Genomic DNA, 15547 nt, shown 5'->3' with positions numbered 1-15547 from the left:
GGACTCGAGTACTAGCGACGGAAAAAGCCTCCAAGAAGCAGCTAGCTTCAGAAAAAGCTAGCGCCATTAGCCAGGAGAAAGAGGACCCGTCCCCCCCCGAGGCCCAACGAATGCCAACCTCGCACTCTGTCGAAGACATCTTTTCTGAGCTGAGATCCCAACGTACAGAACTCAACACTAAACTAGATGCCATTAACGCTCAGCTCAGTGCGATAGGGGGCAAGGTGACAATCCTGGAAAATGCCTTGCCTGACATAAACAACAAGATAACCATAAACGCGGGGCGCCTGGACGAGGCAGAGGGGCGAATCCTATCCACGGAAAACTTATTGACAGACGCCATGGAAACAATAGCATATGCTAAAAAAAAATAGAGCAGCTGGAAGAGAAAACAGAGGACCTGGAAAACAGGGGGCGAAGGAATAATTGTGTTCTATTAAATCTGGGCGAAAAGAAGAGGGAAACATGCCACTGATCCGCTACCTGCAAGACAAACTTCCCGAGTGGCTCCACCTGTCCACCGACAGGCCCATAGAACTCGAGAGAGCTCACCGAGCACTGAGGCCCCCACCAGCAGCCAGACAACCACCGCGCCCAATCACCATCGTTTCCTGAGATTCACCGACAAGGAACGAGTCCTACAGGCGGCGAAAACCAACACCATTACAGTGGGAAACGCCAAACTCACCTTACTCCAGGACCTGTCAGCTGGAATACGCCGAAAGCGCCGAGAGTTTGACGAGGTGAAGAAATGCTCCATTGACCGAGGCATCTTTAGGGGATTCAAATACCCAAACGAGCTCAGGATTCTTCACCAAGGAGCCCTGCGACACTTCAAAACTCCCGAAGAGGCAAAACGCTTTTTTGAAAGACAACCCCGGTCAATGAGAAATGGACCATTGACTAAATGCGATTAATGCGATTACTGTTATTACTAAAGGAGGTAAGACAACATATAGCCGATATCCAAAGACCCACCGCCCTGCTAAATTTCATTATAGCCGTCCAATCTATATTTATGTTCCTTTAGCTGAGAGGGATAGGCCCCATATTATAACTTAGGCCTACTGTATGTAGGCTGGGCTATTGATTTTATTTTCTCCCTTTCTTAATGTGGTCTGGACGGGGGCTACGTTGTCAGTTACTCAATGCGGGCGGAGAGGATGAGGCATTTCTTTGGTGGGGAGGGGGGAGACGTTGTGCGTTGCTAACTGTTCCCGGTCTTTTTTTTTTGTTGGAACACAGAATTGTGACTGAGCGGGAGGTAATAGATCCAACGGGATATGTCGAGTTGTTTGGGAACTCGGCTGGGGTGTTCAGAGATTGTTATTTTATGTAAACCATTTATTTTCCTTTTATGTGAACGCAGCTGTAACTACGATCCACCTTTACCCAGAGATGACTTGCACTAAAGTTTGATTACTGTTCGATGACGATGACTAGTACCTTAAATCTATTGACATGGAACTGCCACGGTCTAGGCCATGCAATAAAACGGAAAAAGATACTATGTGCTCTAAAAAAGGAAAAAGCAGACATTGCGCTATTGCAAGAGACACACCTCTGTGATGCTGAACATGCCAAACTCCGCAGAGCTTGGGTGGGACAGGTGTATTTCTCATCTTTCAAATCCAACAGTAGAGGTACAGCAATACTTATCCATAAGAATGTTCCATTCATAATTGACAAAAACATATCTGATCCGGAGGGGAGATTTATCTTGATAACTGGGTCACTGTATGGGCAACCAATTACTATCTTAAACATATACGCCCCTAACACAGATACTCCTGCTTTTATGTCGAAAATGATAACTCTGTTCAATGAGCATTGTGTTTCCTTTGGAGTGTTGGCCGGAGATTTTAATTGTACCCTGAACCCAACCCTAGACAAATCATCTCAAATCACCACCACAAATCCTAGATCTGCAAAGATGTTGAACTCTCTTACTAAAGAGATGGGACTGATAGATATCTGGAGAGAGACTAATAGCTCAGCTATGGTCTATACATACTACTCTAATGTCCATAACACCTACTCCCGTATAGATTACATTTTTATCCCAAAGAGTTTCATAAATTCAGCCACGTGTACAATCGGACCCATAGCGCTTTCGGATCACGCCTTTGTCCACCTCCGCTTTGACCTCTGCAAAAACATCCCGAGATCAAAGAGCTGGAAATTCAACACCTCCATGCTATCAAACGAAGCATTCCATACATTGGTAACTACATGGATAGACAACTACACACAAGACAACAAAGATTCTCCTGTTTCTCCGGCCACAATGTGGGACGCTGCTAAAGCCACACTAAGAGGTCATCTAATTGCATATGCTTCCTCTAAGAAAAAAGCAATGGAAGCACACAGGCTAGATCTGGAGAGGGAGCTGGAACGCTGTGAAAAAGTACATAAACAATCCCCAGACAGCACCTCCTGGAGTCAACTTAAAGCAGCCAAAGCCAAACTGAATTTGGACTATACTCGGGAGATTAAAAAAAAGTTTTCTTTACTAAACAGAAATACCATGAGTATAGCAATAGGCCTAGTAGATTGCTTGCTTATCAATTAAAAAAAGAGCAGTCAGAGCGTACAATTATGGCTATCCGAACAGCAGAGGATGAGGTCACATATGATCCAAAAAAGATCAATTTAACTTTTCATGATTTTTACTGCAAACTATATACCTCTGAGAGAAAACACACGGAGGCAGAACTCCACTCCTTCCTAGAGGGAATCTCGCTACCTAAACTATCAGAGACCGACCAAGAAGATCTCAACTCCCCCTTCACTCCTGAGGAGATCCTGGAGGCAATTACCTCCATGCCACCTAACAAGTCCCCAGGCCCAGATGGATTCCCCAGAGAGTTCTACAAAGCTTTTTGGCCCCAGCTTAGCCCTATTTTCATGCCAATGCTGGAGGATTTTTGCAAAAACGGAGTTCTCCCAGACTCAATGTACACAGCTCGCATTACAGTGTTGCTCAAAAAAGACAAGGATCCCCTATCCTGCTCCTCCTTCCGGCCCATAAGCTTGTTGGATTTCGACTACAAAATAATCACCAAATTGCTCGCCAAAAGACTAAACACTCTTCTTCCCAAAATAATAAAAGCGGACCAGACGGGATTTATTAGAGACAGATACTCTTCTGATAACATTCGCCGTCTTTTTGATATTATTGATCAAGTAAACGCACAGAAGACCCCCTGTCCTGCTGGCTTCACTGGATGCTGAGAAGGCGTTCGACAGGATGGAGTGGAGCTTTCTGTTCTCAGTCTTAGAGAAGTTCAACATGGGCCCAAACTTTATTAAATGGATCAAATCACTATACTCTCATCCAAATGCTATGGTGACTACTAACGGACTGAACTCTGACAGATTCCCTTTGGGACGGGGCACAAGACAAGGGTGCTCGCTGTCCCCCTGCTCTACTTGTTGGGGGCGGAGCCTCTGGCAGAGTTGATAAGGAGCAATCCAAGTATTATGGGTGTTCCTGCAGGCGGCCTGCAGCACAAGATTTCGCTTTACGCGGATGATGTCTTGCTCTACATATCCAACCCTGAGAAATCCCTTCCTCCCATCTTAGATACAATTGCTCAGTATGGCACGTTTTCAGGTTATAAGATTAATTTTAATAAATCCACTGTCTGCCCTCTCAATATTATACTCACCAGTTCTATGAAGACACTATGCCCATTCCAATGGAAGACACAGGGGTTTCAATACCTTGGGATATTCATAACACCAGATCTGAATAGGCTTTTCAAAGAGAATTATCTTCCACTCCTGGATCAAATCAAGAACAACCTCCAAACCTGGATCTCCCTCCCAATTAGCTTAGTAGGAAGAATTAATGTAATCCGTATGAACATCCTCCCTAGACTGAACTATTTATTTCAGATGCTCCCATGCTATCTCCCAGCTTCCTTTTTCAAAACAATTAACCAAAGCATCACCAAATTTATATGGGGCAATAAAAAACCTAGGATCAAGCTTTCCACTCTATCGAAACCTGAATCTAAGGGTGGTCTTGCCCTTCCCTCCCTTCAATTGTACTACTGGTCTGCCCAAATCCGCAACATGCTAACATGGATCACAAACAGACAAGAGTCAACGTGGAGCCAGATAGAAGCCCAATCTTGTGGTTCATTGCCACTAAGCTCAACTATATTCATTGATAACTTTAGTGAAGTGGGCAACATAGCCAAAACATTTGTGATTTACAGTACCCTACGAGCGTGGAGGGACTGTAAGAAATACTTGGGCATCTCCTCCCAAATATGTTCTCACTCGCCTATAGTAGGCAACCCAGACTTGCCAAAAGCCCTGAGAGATGCCAACTTTAATCTTTGGCATACTCTAGGAATCAGGACCTTTTCAGACCTATTTCATCAGAAGACCACTACACTGAAATCCTTTCAAGAGCTCTGCAATGAATTCAATGTGCCAAGATCCCATTTTTTAAAATATCTACAAATTAGACATGTCATCTCCTCATTTACTTCCAAGAGGAGGTTTAGAACTCAGTTGAATGAAGTTGAAACCCTTCTTGTCACAGCACAATCCATTAAAGGCAAAATATCCTATATCTATAGACTCCTTTCTGAGAAAGGAGGATCCTCCTTACTCCTTTGAAAATAATATGGGAAAAGGACCTTGGTCTGACTATCAGTGATGAGTTATGGGCGGAGGTTTGCGACAGGGTATACTGCTCCTCTACTAATGTAAAAATGAAAGAATCTAATTACAAATTTTTTACAAATTTTATTACACTCCCCTGAGACTCCATAAAATGAAAACAGACATTTCTCCTAATTGTAATAGATGTACCTCTGAAAGTGGAACCTATATGCATGTATTTTGGAGCTGCAGAGAGATTGCCAGATTTTGGCAATCTATACATACTGCTGCACAGAAAATACTAGATGTACAGTTTGATATGACCCCGTGTCTCTATCTTCTTAATGCCCAGCAGGACTTTGTTCTTGATCCTGACAGAGAAAATTTGCTCATGACCATTACATACTTTGCTAAGAAATGTATTCTTCTATTGTGGGCCTCTAATACTTCTCCTACATTTAAAATGTGGATTGACCAGATTGTTGACTTTCTCCCTCTTGAAAAGCTCACTTATGACCTCCACAAGAGACAGCCCAAGTTTGATAGACTCTGGTCTCCACTACTCAACTATATTTCAAATTGGACAGAGTGAATGGGGAATCAGGGAGATGGGCAGATGCGTGTTGTGTAAGGTGCTGTAAAACCTAAAAACTAATTATTGGCTCGTCATCTCAGCTAAGGCTGGAAATAGCTAATAAGAACCTTGATAGTGCTGCTGCAAGTTCTATAATTTAAATTTTGTTATAATTATTATTTGTGTGTGTATGTATGTATGTATGTATGTATATATATGTATGTGTATATATATATATACATATATAAAACAATTTTTTATTATTATTATTTTTTTTATTTTTTTTTATTCACATCTGTGAATGTGGAATGTGTTTGGTTGGTTGATTGAAAACTTAATAAAACTTTAAATTGAAAAAAAAAAAAAAAAAAAGTCAGTGTTATTTCGTCCTCATAGTTTGGAAATATAATTTTGAAAAACATGAAAATCACGTTTTTGAGTGCGCTGAGCCTTTAAAGCAAATTTCCTGCAATTCTACACATTTTGCCATAGCTTATTCCGTGTTCTTATGTCATCTGAGTGATTATAACTAAATCAATGGGGGTCCCATGCCATGACATGTTTGGGCTTGGGCGGTGGTTGTATCAACAGTGAAGTTCACAGACCTGACTGTCTAGTTTTTATTTTGGTGATTGTTAGTTCTCAAAGATGATCTTATTTTGGGCCTCCCGAGTGGCGCAGCATCGCAGACCCGGGTTCATTCCCGGGCTGTGCCACAACCGGCCGTGGCAAATTGGCCCAGTGTCGTCCGGGTTAGGGGAGGTTTTGGCCCAGTGTCGTCCGGGTTAGTGGATGGTTTGGCCCAGCGTCATCCGGGTTAGGGGAGGGTTTGGTCCAGCGTCGTCCGGGTTAGGGGAGGGTTTGGTCCAGCGTCGTCCGGGTTAGGGGAGGGTTTGGTCCAGCGTCGTCCAGGGTAGGGGAGGGTTTGGCCCAGCGTCGTCCAGGTTAGGGGAGGGTTTGGCCCAGCGTTGTCCGGGTTAGGGGAGGGCTTGGCCCAGCGTCGTCCGGGTTAGGGGAGGGTTTGGTCCAGCGTCGTCCGGGTTAGGGGAGGGTTTGGTCCAGCGTCGTCCAGGGTAGGGGAGGGTTTGGCCCAGCGTCGTCCAGGTTAGGGGAGGGTTTGGCCCAGCGTCGTCCAGGTTAGGGGAGGGTTTGGCCCAGCGTTGTCCGGGTTAGGGGAGGGTTTGGCCCAGTGTCGTCCGGGTTAGGGGAGGGCTTGGCCCAGCGTCGTCCGGGTTAGGGGAGGGTTTGACCCAGCGTCGTCCAGGTTAGGGGAGGGTTTGGCATGGGGGGCTTTATTTGGCTCATCTCGCCCTAGCGACTCCTTGTGGCGGGCCAGGTGCCTGCAGGCTGACCCCAGTCACCAGTTGAACAGTGTTTCCTCTGACACATTGGTGCGGCTGGCATCCAGGTTAAGCTGACGGGTGTTAAGGAGCGAGGTTAGGCGGGTCATGTTTCGGAGGATGCATGACTCCACCTTCGCCTCTCCCGAGTCCGTTGGGGAGTTGCAGCGATGAGACAAGATTGAAATTGGGAGGAAAAAGGGGATAAATACCAAAAATTAAAAAAGATTAATTAAAATTCTTATTTGAAAATATATTGTATTTATTTATAATTTATATATTGCACCATTATCTTTTCTACAGACTTTATATCTGGTTTTAGTCATTTAAGTTTACATTGAAAACGTTTTACCATCTAAAATATATATACAGTTGAAGTTGGAAGTTTACATACACTTAGGTTGGAGTCATTAAAACTCGTTTTTCAACCACTCCACAAATGTCTTGTTAACAAACTATAGTTTTGGCAAGTCGGTTAGGACATCTACTTTGTGCATGACACAAGTCATTTTTCCAACAATTGTTTACAGACAGATTATTTCACTTGTAGTTCACTGTATCACAATTCCAGTGGGTCAGAAGTTTACATACACTAAGTTGACTGTGCCTTTAAACAGCATGGAAAATTCCAGAAAATGATGTCATGGCTTTAGAAGCTTCTGATAGGCTAATTGACATCATTTGAGTCAATTGGTGGTGTACCTGTGGATGTATTTCAAGGCCTACCTTTAAACTCAGTGCCTCTTTGCTTGACATCATGCGAAAATCAAAAGAAATCAGCCAAGACCTCAGAAAACAATTGTAGACCTCCACAAGTCTGGTTCATCCTTGGGAGCAATTTCCAAACGCCTGAAGGTACCACGTTCATCTGTACAAACAATAGTACGCAAGTATAAACACCATGGGACCATGCAGCCGTCATACCGCTCAGGAAGGAGACGCGTTCTGTCTCCTAGAGATGAATGTACTTTTGTGCGAAAAGTGCAAATCAATCCCAGAACAACAGCAAAGGACCTTGTGAAGATGCTGGAGGAAACAGGTACACAAGTATCTATATCCACAGTAAAACAAGTCCTATATCGACATAACCTGAAAGGCCGCTCAGTAAGGAAGAAGCCACTGCTCCAAAACTGCCATAAAAAAGCCAGACTATGGTTTGCAACTGCACATGGGGACAAAGATCGTACTTTTTGGAGAAATGTCCTCTGGTCTGATGAAACAAAAATAGAACTGTTTGGCCATAATGACCATCGTTATGTTTGGAGGAAAAAGGGGGAACTTGCAAGCCGAAGAACACCATCCCAACCGTGAAGCACGGGGTGGCAGCATCCTGCTGTGGGGGGTGCTTTGCTGCAGGAGGGACTGGTGCACTTCACAAAATAGATGGCATCATGAGGAAGGAAAATTATGTGGATATATTGAAGCAACATCTCAAGACATCAGTCAGGAAGTTAAAACTTCCAAATGGACAATGACCCCAAGCATACTTCCAAAGTTGTGGCAAAATGGCTTAAGGACAACAAAGTCAAGGTATTGGAGTGGCCATCACAAAGCCCTGACCTCAATCCTATAGAAAATGTGTGGGCAGAACTGAAAAAGCGTGTGCGAGCAAGGAGGCCTACAAACCTGACTCAGTTACACCAGCTCTGTCAGGAGGAATGGGCCAAAATTCACCCAACTTATTGTGGGAAGCTTATGGAAGGCTACCCGAAACGTTTGACCCAAGTTAAACAATTTAAAGGCAATGCTACCAAATACGAATTGAGTGTATGTAAACTTCTGACCCACTGGCAATGTGATGAATAAAATAAAAGCTGAAATAAATCATTCTCTCTACTATTATTCTGACATTTCACATTCTTAAAATAAAGTGGTGATCCTAACTGACCTACGACAGGGAAGTTTTACTAGGATTAAATGTCAGTAATTGTGAAAAACTGAATTTAAATGTATTTGGCTAAGGTGTATGTAAACTTCCGACTTCAACTGTATATACAGTACCAGTCAAAAGTTTGGACACACCTACTCATTCCAGGGTTTTTCTTTATTTTTTACTATTTTCTACATTGTACAATAATAGTGAATACATCAAAACTATGAAATAACACATATGGAATCATGTAGTAACCAAAAAAGTGTTTCAAAAATCAAAATATATTTTATATTTGAGATTCTTAAAAGTAGCCACCCTTTTGCCTTGATGACATCATGTAGTAACCGTGTGAATCAGGCGTGGGGGGGCAAAACCATCGTATATCACAATGTTTTATGATAATCGACCAAGGTTGACATCACCCAACCCTAATAAATTCCTGTCGAGGTTTTCAATATCTCTTTAAATATGTTCACTGTGTTTAGCCCTGACACACTTTGGGGTCGATTGGATGATTTGCTATAATCTGGGTTCTTTCTCCCTCACTCTCTCCCTCCCTCCCCCAGCCTCCCCCGTCCTATGATGAGGTGATTAGAGAGAAGAGACAGGAACAGGTTCAAGGGTTGCCTCCCTCCTCCTCTTCCTCATCATCCCTACGCTCCGTCTCCACGACTACCATCGCCACGCAGACTGACACCGGACCTGAATCCTCAGTTCCAACCCACAGTCACGCCCCAGTCCAGAGAGGCTCAGTGGGTAAGAGAGGGGGAGGAGGAGGAGGGGGGAGGGGAGGTCGAAAGCACATATTAATCAGTTCCTAGAGTTCTGTTTTGGGGTGTGGAGTTCTAGATTAGTTTCATGTTTTGAGGTATGGTTGAGAGGCTGTTTTGGGGTGTGGAGTTCTAGATTAGTTTCATGTTTTGAGGTATGGTTGAGAGGCTGTTTTGGGGTGTGGAGTTCTAGATTAGTTTCATGTTTTGAGGTATGGTTGAGAGGCTGTTTTGGGGTGTGGAGTTCTAGATTAGTTTCATGTTTTGAGGTATGGTTGAGAGGCTGTTTTGGGGTGTGGAGTTCTAGATTAGTTTCATGTTTTGAGGTATGGTTGAGAGGCTGTTTTGGGGTGTAGAGTTCTAGATTAGTTTCATGTTTTGAGGTATGGTTGAGAGGCTGTTTTGGGGTGTGGAGTTCTAGATTAGTTTCATGTTTTGAGGTATGGTTGAGAGGCTGTTTTGGGGTGTGGAGTTCTAGATTAGTTTCATGTTTTGAGGTATGGTTGAGAGGCTGTTTTGGGGTGTGGAGTTCTAGATTAGTTTCATGTTTTGAGGTATGGTTGAGAGGCTGTTTTGGGGTGTGGAGTTCTAGATTAGTTTCATGTTTTGAGGTATGGTTGAGAGGCTGTTTTGGGGTGTGGAGTTCTAGATTAGTTTCATGTTTTGAGGTATGGTTGAGAGGCTGTTTTGAGGTTGTGGAGTTCTAGATTAGTTTCATGTTTTGAGGTATGGTTGAGAGGCTGTTTTGGGGTGTGGAGTTCTAGATTAGTTTCATGTTTTGAGGTATGGTTGAGAGGCTGTTTTGGGGTGTGGAGTTCTAGATTAGTTTCATGTTTTGAGGTATGGTTGAGAGGCTGTTTTGGGGTGTGGAGTTCTAGATTAGTTTCATGTTTTGAGGTATGGTTGAGAGGCTGTTTTGGGGTGTGGAGTTCTAGATTAGTTTCATGTTTTGAGGTATGGTTGAGAGGCTGTTTTGGGGTGTGGAGTTCTAGATTAGTTTCATGTTTTGAGGTATGGTTGAGAGGCTGTTTTGGGGTGTGGAGTTCTAGATTAGTTTCATGTTTTGAGGTATGGTTGAGAGGCTGTTTTGGGGTGTGGAGTTCTAGATTAGTTTCATGTTTTGAGGTATGGTTGAGAGGCTGTTTTGGGGTCCAACATCTGACATTAGGTCAAATTCATCCTACTTGTACTGGTGCTTGTTGCTTCAATGTGTGAATTGATGTTTGTTTGTAGCCAGGAGAGCTCCAAAGCCTCCCAGACCTTCTTATCCCTTTATATCCAAACCGTCGCACGCTGATGACACGACTTCGCACGCTGATGACACAACGTCGCACGGTGATGACACGACGTGGGCTGCTACTGCTACTGTCGACTCTCTGCTCTTCCTAGAAGACAGTCCAGCACTACACACACACACTCCGACCAGCAGACACACCGAGGACACCAGACCAGCAGCGTTTCACAGCGATCTCTTGACCTCTGATCCTTTCTCACCTCTGACCTCTGCCTCTGGCAGCCAGACCGACCATTGGGTGCAGTCCTCCTTGGTCCCGCCACCTCATTCAACTGTTGCCTTGACAACTCCCTCCGCCCCTCCTCTGCTCCATAACCATCCCAGGCCACACCCTCGCACAAAGAATAGCCTTCGACCAATCAGGCGAGAGGTCAAGGTTCAGACCCTGGTGAGGCTGGGACAGACTGGAAGTGAGGTCACAGAGAACCAGGATTTGAGTCATCAGGAGGGGAAATACCTTCAGGAGCTCCTGGACGCTTTCAGCTCTGATGATTGGGGCTTCCCTGATCACCATAGCAACGACAACGGAGAGAGCGACTCGGGAGGAGAAGAGGAGGAGGAAGACATGGGTACTCTGAGAGCCAGGATACAAGCCTTCGAGCTGCAGCAACAGGTAGAGGACCACGGTAACCGTACAGATGATAGCCATGGAGACAACGGAGCGTTGCTAGGGCGGGGAAGACCTGAACCCCATCACAGAGTCCAGGCCCCGCCCAAACCGGCCCCTCCCGTCGCCCCCAAACCCTCCTCCTGCAAAGGACTCTGGCAAGGGGGAGGCTCGGTGGCGATGGCCGTGAACTTGACTGTTGATACAACCACCGCCCAGCCCAAACCCAGTGAGACCACCTCAAGTGCCCCCGTCCTTGCTCCTGTCTCTACCCTTAACCCTATTGTCCCAGTCCCTGCACCCCGACCCCTGCTCCCTAGAAAGCCCCCCTCTGAACCCCTAAGACCAGACCGCCAGGCGGGGCAGACAGAGGGGACCCCCGCAATCCCCTGTCCTCCTCCAAGACCTCCAGTAGCACCCAGGACTAAACCCTCCGCAGACCTCCACAGCACCAACACTAAACCCTCCGCAGACCTCCACAGCACCAACACTAAACCCTCCGCAGACCTCCACAGCACCAACACTAAACCCTCCGCAGACCTCCACAGCACCAACACTAAACCCTCCGCAGACCTCCACAGCACCAACACTAAACCCTCTGCAGACCTCCACAGCACCAACACTAAACCCTCCGCAGACCTCCACAGCACCAACACTAAACCCTGTGTTGCTCGGAAGCCCACTGCCATGACGTCATCCGGTAGAGCGAGTGGTAAGTGTGTGTTGAGCACTAAAGCTATCTATGGCTGCGATATAACGGTGTGTTTGAGAAGTGTGAACGCCTGCTAACTGAGTTGTTTTCATCAAACGTGGGGTTTTTCTCTTTTTATAGGATGTGTGTCAGAGAACGTGAAATAGTCCTAATTTGTTACTCAACCTACCAAGTGAAACAAAAATGATTGTTTAGACTTTTTTTTACAAATTCATAAAAAATGAAAAGCTGAAATGTCTTGAGTCAATAAAAGTATTCAACCCCTTTGTTATGGCGAGCCTAAATAAGTTCAGGGGTAAACGTTTGCTTAACAAGTCAAATAATAAGTTGCATAGACTCACTCTGTGTGCAATAATAGTGTTTAACATGATTTTTGAATGACTGCCTCATCTCTGTACCCCACACATATGATTATCTGTAAGGTCCATCAGTCGAGCAGTGAATTTCAAACACAGATTCAACCACAAAGACCAGGGAGGTTTTCCAATGCCTCGCAAAAGAAGGGCACCTATTGGTAGATGGGTAAAAAAAAACAATAAACAGACATTGAATATCCCTTTGAGCATGGTGAAGTTATTAATTGCACTTTGGATGGTGTATCAATACACCCAGTCACTACAAAAGATACAGGCTTCCTAACTCAGTTGCCGGAGAGGAAGGAAACCGCTCAGGGATTTCACCATGAGGCCAATGGTGACTTTAAAACAGTTAGAGTTTAATGGCTGTGATAGGAGAAAACTGAGGATGGATCAACAACATTGTAGTTACTCCACAATACTTACCTAAATGACAGAGTGAAAAGAAGGAAGCTTTTACAGAATACAAATATTCCAAAACATGCATCCTTTTTGCAATAAGGCACTAAAGTAAAACTGCAAAAAATGTGGCAAAGCAATTAACTTTATGTCCTGAATACAAAGTGTTATGTTTGGGGAAAATCCAATACAACACATCACTGAGTACCACTCTTCATATTTTCAAGCATGGTGGTGGCTGCGTCATGTTATGGGTGTGCTTGTCATCGGCAAGGACTAGGGAGTTTTTTAGGATAAAAAGAAACGGAATACAGCTATAAGCACAGGCAGAATCCTAGAGGAAAACCTGGTTCAGTCTGCTTTACACCAGACACTGGGAGACAAGCGGTACCAGAGCGCCAAGTCTAGGTCCAAAAGGCTCCTTAACAGCTTCTACCCCCAAGCCATAAGACTCCTGAACAATTAACAATTAATCAAATGGCCACCAGGACTATTTACATTGACATCCCCCCTTTGTTTTTACACTGCTGCTACTCACTGTTTATTATCTATGCATAGTCACTTTACCCCTACCTACATGTACATATTACCTCGACTAACCTGTACCCCCGCACATTGACTCTGTACCGGTACCCCCTGTATATACATGTTATTGTTATTACTTTTTTTACTCTAGTTTATTTAGTCAATATTTTCTTAGCTCTATTTCTTAAAACTGCATTGTTGGTTAAGGGCTTGTAAGTAAGCATTTCACTGTAAGGTCTACACACCTGTTGTATTCGGCGCATGTGACAGTTAACATTTGATTTGATTTGAAAGTCACCTTTCAGCAGGACGTTAGCCGAAAACACAGGGTCAGATCTACACTGGAGTTGATTACCAAGACAACCTTGATTGTTCCTGAGTGGCTTAGTTACAGTTTTGACTTAAATCGGCAAGATTTGAAAATGGGTTGTCAAGCAATGATCAACAACCAACTTGACAGAGCTTGAAGAATGTTTTAAAGAATAACGGGCAAATATTGTACAATCCAGGTGTGGGAAGCTCTTAGAGACTTACCCAGAAAGACTCACAGCTGTAATCGCTGCCAAAGGTGATTCTAACATGTATTGACTCAGGGGTGTGAATACTTCTTTTAAATGAGATATTTATGTATTTCATTTTCAATACATTTGCAAAAATGTCTCTTAAACGTGTATTCACTTTGTCATTATGTGTGTAGATGGTGGAGAGAGAAAAATAATATTGAATCCATTTTGAATTCTGGCAACAACAAAATGTGGAATAAGTCAAGGGGCATTAACACAACAAAGTGAAGGAGTGTGAATATTTTCTGAATATAATTTCTGAGTATTTGACACCATTCCAGTCGCTCCCCTCGGCAGCCTCCTGTGATTATGCACATAACTTTACATGACTATTAACTGTGACTGTAATTAAAATCTAAAATCATTTGTTTTGAACGCTCCTCTTTCCTCCTCTCATCTCCACTTCCTGTGTCTGGACCAGCCGTCCCAGAGAACAGGAGACCTTCTCTGGCCTCCAAACCCTCCATCCAGACCTCAACCTCAGCTCCAGTCGCAGCCCCAGTCCAGGCTACACCCCCGACCTTAGCCCCAGCTCCAGCCCCAGTGAGGTCTACTCCCCCAGCCTTACCTCCAGCTCCAGCCCAAAGGAAAACCCCACCGGTCTCCACAGAGTCTGAACCTCGGCAAGTCCAGAAAAAAAATCCAGAAAAACGCATGTTAAAAATGTTATAAATTGATTTGCATTTTAATGAGGGAAATAAGTATTTGACACCCTCTCAATCAGAAAGATTTCTGGCTCCCAGGTGTCTTTTATACAGGTAACGAGCTGAGATTAGGAGCACACTCTTAAAGGGAGTGCTCCTAATCTCAGTTTGTTACCTGTATAAAAGACACCTGTCCACAGAAGCAATCAATTAATCAGATTCCAAACTCTCCACCATGGCCAAGACCAAAGAGCTCTCCAAGGATGTCAGGGACAAGATTGTAGACCTACACAAGGCTGGAATGGGCTACAAGACCATCGCCAAGCAGCTTGGTGAGAAGGTGACAACAGTTGGTGCGATTATTCGCAAATGGAAGAAACACAAAAGACTGTCAATCTCCCTCGGCCTGGGGCTCCATGCAAGATCTCACCTCGTGGAGTTGCAATGATCATGACAACGGTGAGGAATCAGCCCAGAACTACACGGGAGGATCTTGTCAATGATCTCAAGGCAGCTGGGACCATAGTCACCAAGAAAACAATTGGTAACACACTACGCCGTGAAGGACTGAAATCCTGCAGCACCCGCAAGGTCCCCCTGCTCAAGAAAGCACATATACAGGGCCGTCTGAAGTTTGTCAATGAACATCTGAATGATTCAGAGGAGAACTGGGTGAAAGTGTTGTGGTCAGATGAGACCAAAATCGAGCTCTTTGGCATCAACTCAACTCGCCGTGTTTGGAGGAGGAGGAATGCTGCCTATGACCCCAAGAACACCATCCCCACCGTCAAACATGGAGGTGGAAACATTATGCTTTGGGGGTGTTTTTCTGCTAAGGGGACAGGACAACTTCACCGCATCAAAGGGACGATGAACGGGGCCATGTACCGTCAAATCTTGGGTGAGAACCTCCTTCCCTCAGCCAGGGCATTGAAAATGAGTCGTGGATGGGTATTCCAGCATGACAATGACCCAAAACACACGGCCAAGGCAACAAAGGAGTGGCTCAAGAAGAAGCACATTAAGGTCCTGGAGTGCCTAGCCAGTCTCCAGACCTTAATCCCATAGAAAATCTGTGGAGGGAGCTGAAGGTTCGAGTTGCCAAACGTCAGCCTCGAAACCTTAATGACTTGGAGAAGATCTGCAAAGAGGAGTGGGACAAAATCCCTCCTGAGATGTGTGCAAACCTGGTGGCCAACTACAAGAAACGTCTGACATCTGTGATTGCCAACAAGGGTTTTGCCACCAAGTACTAAGTCATGTTTTGCAG

At 44.6% G+C, this 15547-nt stretch overlaps 1 protein-coding gene across 3 annotated transcripts in view; it reads left to right on the top strand.

Annotated features, from left to right (window-relative positions):
• Positions 1–15547, top strand: part of LOC121554123 (SH3 domain-containing protein 19) — a 75208-nt gene that overhangs the window by 31252 nt on the left and 28409 nt on the right. For all 3 annotated transcript variants that reach the window (XM_041867568.1, XM_041867567.1, XM_041867566.1), the window contains exons 6-8: positions 8974–9163; positions 10411–11790; positions 14055–14256. In XM_041867568.1, the coding sequence (XP_041723502.1) occupies positions 8974–9163; positions 10411–11790; positions 14055–14256 (1772 nt within the window). The remainder of the gene's footprint in view (positions 1–8973; positions 9164–10410; positions 11791–14054; positions 14257–15547) is intronic.

This window comes from Coregonus clupeaformis, unplaced genomic scaffold, assembly GCF_020615455.1.
Source record: "Coregonus clupeaformis isolate EN_2021a unplaced genomic scaffold, ASM2061545v1 scaf0645, whole genome shotgun sequence".
NCBI lineage: Eukaryota > Metazoa > Chordata > Actinopteri > Salmoniformes > Salmonidae > Coregonus > Coregonus clupeaformis.
The sequence above is the reverse complement of the archived record's forward strand: the minus strand, read 5'-3'. Positions and strand labels throughout refer to the sequence as shown.